This window comes from Dermacentor andersoni, chromosome 1 (genome assembly GCF_023375885.2).
Source record: "Dermacentor andersoni chromosome 1, qqDerAnde1_hic_scaffold, whole genome shotgun sequence".
Lineage (NCBI taxonomy): Eukaryota > Metazoa > Arthropoda > Arachnida > Ixodida > Ixodidae > Dermacentor > Dermacentor andersoni.
In genome coordinates this window covers 119,080,871-119,087,057 of record NC_092814.1, presented here as the reverse complement: position 1 = coordinate 119,087,057, position 6,187 = coordinate 119,080,871, and the positions used below count along the sequence as shown (strand labels likewise).

General features: G+C 47.2%; 1 protein-coding gene across 9 annotated transcripts in view; it reads right to left on the bottom strand.

Moving 5' to 3' along the window:
• Positions 1–492: 492 nt before the first annotated feature.
• Positions 493–6,187, bottom strand: part of cac (calcium voltage-gated channel subunit cacophony) — a 674,132-nt gene continuing 668,437 nt past the window's right edge. For all 9 annotated transcript variants that reach the window (XM_050193695.3, XM_055061950.2, XM_050193689.3 and 6 more), the window contains one exon: positions 493–1,126. In XM_050193695.3, the coding sequence (XP_050049652.2) occupies positions 654–1,126 (473 nt within the window). In that variant the 3' untranslated portion in view covers positions 493–653. The remainder of the gene's footprint in view (positions 1,127–6,187) is intronic.

Here is a 6,187-nt window from a genome sequence, read left to right as displayed (position 1 = left end):
GCAGGAGCGAGACATAGAATAAAGAACCAACTGTGCAGACCGCCGCCTCTCGTCACTGCGCGCAAATTACATGACTAGCGAAAATGCTTGGATCGAGGCGCCTGAGCGGTTGTGTCAGTGACCCTTGATAATAAATGAGTGCATTAGCACGAGAGACGCAGCAGCATAAAGTAATACGTATTCGCCTCATTAATCTCGTCGTTGAACTACACATAAATAAGCGAGCATATAGTTACAAAGCACATTGCTGTGGCAGCCAACTGTTAGGCGTCGTATAACGGACACGTGAAACGCCGTCTGGAGACCTCGCTGGGAAGAACGCCGATTCATAACTCGTACTCACCGGCAGACAGAGCGGGCGCCGCAATAACGCCGCAGCGCTAATCGCTGAGGAAGTGCAGGTGTAGTGAACCTTCGCTCCTTATTCGAAGCGGTCAAGTAAGCACACGCCGTGTACACATCCGCCTGATGATTGAGACACGAGCCAGTGCGTTATATGTAACTTGTTTAGTTTATTTGCGCAGTAGATTTTTTTTCGTTTTCGTTCAGGTAATAAAACTTTTTTTTCTTTTTTTTTCTTATTTTCTTATATCTCGGCGGCGATATTTTTGTTGCATCGGGAGGTGCGCGGCGGCGACAACGGGCGGCGGCGGCTAGCACCAGTCGTCGTCGTCGATGTCGCCACTGCGCCGGCGGCGCGGCGTGCGGCGCGGCTTGTAGCCGTTGGGCAGCAGCGGCGAGGGCAGCTGTCGGGGGCAGTGGGTTGGCGAGGCGTTCACTTTGGGGAAGTTGATGGCGGCCGGCGAGCGGGCGCCCGGCAGCGTGGGCGACTGCGACACGCTGGGGAAGTTGATGCCGGCCTCCATGGATCGTGCGTCGAGCCGTAGCCGCGACGGTTTGGCCGGTGTTGGCGGCAGCCGGCGCCGCTGGGCCGGCAGGCTCTGCGCCGAGGCCGCGGGACTCGCGGACCGCGCGCCACCGTAGTGGCGCTCGGCCCCGGCGCCCGCGCGGCTGGGCGAAGGGCTGCGCGACCGCTGGCCCAGCCACGTGCTGCTGCGGTACTCCGCCGACCCGCGGCGGCCGCGCAGGGGCGAGTCCCGCAGGAACTCGTCGCCGTGGAGCCGCGCTGCGACACGGAGACAAGGCGAGTTAGTCGTCGACAGTGCACGCCACTCGGCAAGGCACAGAGAGTGTGTGCTGAATGCGCCGGCTCTCGTCGGATCGCGGACGTCGTGTAGCATTTAATGTTCAGTCAGTCCTTGGGAGGAGATTCCCTGGTAACACGCACGTGCCGACGGCAGCTCTTCTGCCTCAAAATATTTCGGATATCCATCTGGAGAGAGTTAAGGCGTTTGCGGAAGGAAACTTCCTCTAGCCTTAGGGTAACAACACACCCGCCTCCTCTCCCCTCTCTGTAACCATCTGGTTCAGTGCACGGATAAAGCAGTGCAGCTGACAGGGAGCGGATGTTGAAAGGACGCCAAAGGCAATTGTCGACGCATCTCTGGGGTGTTAGATTACATTGACTCCTGAAAGTCAGTTAGTATTTGCGCGCAAGGGGAAAAAAAAAGTTATTAGCGGAGGGAAGCGGGACCAGAAGTTTAATTTCTATTTGCAAAATTTTTTTCGAGCAAGAACTGCGAAAAAGCAAAAACAATTTCACCATCACTACGCTTCAGTTTGTGCGTGCGGCCCTTGGGAAGCTGAGCATGGGAAGCTGAGCACGGAGAGAAAAGAAAACGAAATTCAATGACCAAGCTGCCCCCCCCCCCCCCCCCCCTTTTTTTTTTGCTCGTGATGGGCGCGTGTCTTAAGTCAACCTCGTACAATCTTCGAAGCTGACACATCCTCTGCGATGGACAGGCGCGGACATTTGCGGGTGGCATCGTCGCCCGCCTATGGTGGCACATTCTGCCCTCTGAGCCAGAAGAGGAACCGAGGGGCTCGGTCTTTTGTTTCTTACAACTACATGACGCGAACAGGCAGCGAAGCCCAGGAAAGCATGAGGAAAGTTAAGCGTTCTTTTAAACGAAATGCAGAGATAATTGGAAAAGGGAAATGTAAGTGGACGAAAACACAACTTTGAGCCGGTGGGAGCCGGACCCACATCTTCCGCATTACGCGTGCGCTGTTCTATACCAATAGGGGTACGTTGGCTGCTGTCTCCCCTTACGCTTTCTCGTTCGTTTGTGTATGCGTACTACACCCAGCCCTGGGAGTGTTAGCCAGCGCCGATCACGGACATGGTGGCGGATGCGCAACATTTTTTTCAGCCGCCGGCGTCACGTAGAACGGGAAATTTAGGAGCAGGCAACTGGCGAATAGGCACTCGTATGCTACCCCGTGGCATCAAGGCAGCCAGACTCGAGGTCGTCGCTATGATGTGAGCAAGGACAATTTGGTCTCTCCCTGATCTCACTAAAAGCGGTACGTCATTTTTTTCTTTAATTTTTACTGGCATGATAGAGATGAGATGCTTGCGCACGACTGCGGCTCCGGCTGCTCCCTTTTTCACGAGGACTTAGTGTTTTATGCATATGGCGCTACTCACTGATAATACTGCGCACGTAACGTGTACATTAACGTACTGTACATATACGTATATGACCATATACGCGTAACATAGTGTACGTATAGTATGTATTTTTATACATAACAGTATAAATAACGCCGCCAACATAACAAAGAATCTCTCAATATAACGGTGTGAACTGAATAGCGCTACCCCTTAACTCACACGGCGCAGAATGACAATAAAAATAAAACACTCGTACGAACAACACTGTTAGAAATGACTGTAAGCTGTATGTAGATCCGCTAATAGCGCCAAGCTATGCCTCTCCTCAAGAAGATTTTTCAAAGCTATTAGACTGCACTCTTGAGTCTCATTTGTTGGCTGTATCTTTTGTGTGTGTGTCTCCACGTGAGCGTGTTTTTTTTCGTTCTTTTAGCGTTTTCCTCTCTGTCATCTTTCTAACCCCTATCCCCCATCCCCAGTGTAGGGTAGCAAACCGGAGACTCATATCTGGTTAACCTCCCTGCCTTTCCTCTTCATTCTCTCTCTCTCTCTCTCTCTCTCTCTCTCTCTCTCTCTCTCTTGTTTTCACAGACCATAATCTATAGAAACATAAGCCTATCGCGGTTTTTCTCTTTAGTGTCCCGTCAGTGCCACGACGAAATGCAAGTTAATAGCGTCGTGGAGATTTATTGCGCTCCGTGCAGTTTAACACAGTGACATCTTCAAAAGTGCCTCCGCAAGCAGCCATCGAATCACATTTGATAGACGGGCCGCATTAGTTCTTTGATTGCCTGGGAAGACTTATGCACGAAACCATTTCTCAGGGTATAGGCAATGGGCTGATCATGTTCATTCGTTTGTCGCGCTTTAGTTCAGTCCAGACACGACTTAACGTTAAGAAAAAAAAAAAAAAAAAAGAACGAACGATAGAAACACGAGCAGCTCTTTCTGGGATTGCACCAATGATCATTCTAACAACTATGCCATGGTCGCTATTTGTTTTTCGACGAAACAAGCCTAACCGCAAAATGTACACAGAATATAATCTTGGAGAATATAGAATACTTAAGGATAAAGAGAGAGACATATACAGCAGTAGAATATATTGAAAATCGTGCTTGTGATCTTAAAGTGAGTGCTAGCTGAAGCAGGCGCCTGATTTTTCTTTAATTCTTTTTTTTTTCAGGCTTCAGATCAGTGTTGCTAGATTTTCGCGTTTATCTTCCCCATGTTCTAAGTGAAATTTGAATTTCTTTCCCTTATTCCGTGGTATAATTTCCATTTCACTTTCACATGAACACATTTATTCACAAAAAGTTTCTAAATCATCAAACATATGTTCGATTGTATACTTCATTGTATATATAAAAGTCGCTTTCAGAGAGTCTACAGTTATAATCAATTTGTTGAAAGTTGAGCTAAAGGTATATTAAGTACACCGCACTAGCAAACACCCAAGAGACAAGATTTGAGTCTGGCATATGCTCTTGTATACGGGCAACAGTCTAGAGGAAAGTGATGTTAGCGTCGCCCAGGCGTTTTCAGTTTTTCAGGTAGCCCTAATATTCTCCCGAGCATTTCACGAGTACCACAGGGTTCTGAACATCAAGTCGGAGTCTCGAAACGTGCCCACGAGTCGTGATCTCGTAACTTGTGTTAACAGCACCTGAGTCAAGAACAGATTCATTGCAGTCTGGATATATTTTTTTTTATTTCCGTTATGGCCTCTCTCGTGACCAATGCGCAATATCGGACTGGTGCCATGCAATGATCCAGTTTCCACAAGGTAAGGCGGTGCAAAATGAGACATGGGCAAGACGCGTCATTTTAAGCTTAACGCTCCCTATGAATAAAGGGAAAATCAGACATCCACCCGTTCGTAGCAATTGCTACAAAGGAAACCCATACGGATTCCTCGAAAGAAAAAGCCTCATAGTTGAAGAAAAATTCGTCCTTTGTAGCAATTGCTACGAACGGGTGGATGTCTGATTTTCCCTTTATTCATTACTTCTCTCCGCCTTGCGGGTTTCCGCAGAACTACTACGTCAAACGCTCCCTATCTTCAAACTGCACAGTCAAAGTGGCATGATATTTTGCGAACAGGTGACACTATTTCTCTACTTTCCTCTACTAGAAAATTGTCATAATAGGGCGAGGTACACTGGAGGAAATAATATGCGCACCAATTGCCTGTCAGTTGGTGGCCTGACAAAAAAAGAAAAAAAAAAAGAAAAAAAAAACGCAGAAATCAGTTCACTTGTTTTTTCGGGCGTGTACACTGCAGCACTGGTACTGTTCTCTGTCAATGAAAGTTTCTATGTTATTTGATTTGTTGCCTTCACTAGCTACACTTACGTGAAATTTCAGCACGTTATGTCTGAACATGCGTTGTAGTAAAATTAGTTGATTAACATTCTAAGGAAGGGGCAAGACGTGTCAAGCAGCCTTAAAATAATTTCATGGAGCGCCTTGTTTGTTACCGCTCCAAACAATTTTCATGCTCTTGTCTAGGATGGTCCGGACGTACAGGAGAAAGACATTGAGTGCTTAATTAGCCGGAAATTACATTCAAAGAGCCACTGGAGCCTTTCATCAGGGGGATGACTTTATTCAAGCTGCACCGAATGTTATCAGTGTGCCAAAAAATAATCTGCTAAGGCATTCGCATAAACCCTGTGAACAAGGAAGACCATATTAAATGTGATAAAAAAATCACGAAATTTCTCCAACGCCAAGAAAAATAAAATCCAAAGGAGAGAATACAGAGCTGAGCTCAATTTTCATCCTCGTCTACTAGCAAGGCCCACTGATTCGCAAAGGCTGTCAGACGGCATGCATTCTTGCCCAAAGTGTAGAAATCGTAGAGGAAGGCCAAATGAAGCGAAGGCGAAAGTATCCATTCAGGATAGTGTTTTCCTTTTCCTGAGCTCGTTGGTGGCACATAGCAAGAAAGGTTTCCAGCTGAAAGCACTGACAAGGACAGACGAGACGAGGAGCACCTCCTTCCAGCGGCGCGCCGTCGTCCCGTCTGTCCTTGTCACAGCTTTCGAGTGAAAACATTTCTTGCTATCCATGCAGCGTGCAAGCAGGTCAAGAAAAGGCTGCCAGTCACACGACTCGTACCAAAGGGAACTGTCAGCTTCTTGTTTGCAAGAAGAACAGGCTCTGTGTGGATACAAAGCAGAAGTTGCAGCGAGGGGGCCCTGCTTGGTGGCCCACGGGGCCTACTACAAGTGCCTCGTTTGGAAGCTACGAATTTTTTTGAGGTTGTCTCATTTTACGGGCCCCCTCGACCTGTGTTAGTTTCCTCCGGCGGACGGAGAAAATGAGACATTGCATACTTTTTCCAAAATAATTTTTATTTAGTACGTAAACTATTCCAGTGCCACTATTTTCTCAGACCAAGAAGGCAAAAACCCAATGAATGTATTCATTGAATTTTTGACACAGTTGTTAAAAACAGATACATTAACCTCATAATTACTTTGTTTAGCGCAAAACGAAGGACACAAGAAATAGGACATAAAGTAATTATGGATTCGCACCAACTAGCCTGCCAACAAATAGTGCTGGACATTAACCTCAGTTTGCAAATTTTTGTCTCATTTTACCCCGCCTTACACTACTGATCGAAAATGTTTCTTTGCTTCAATTTTGCCTAAAAATATC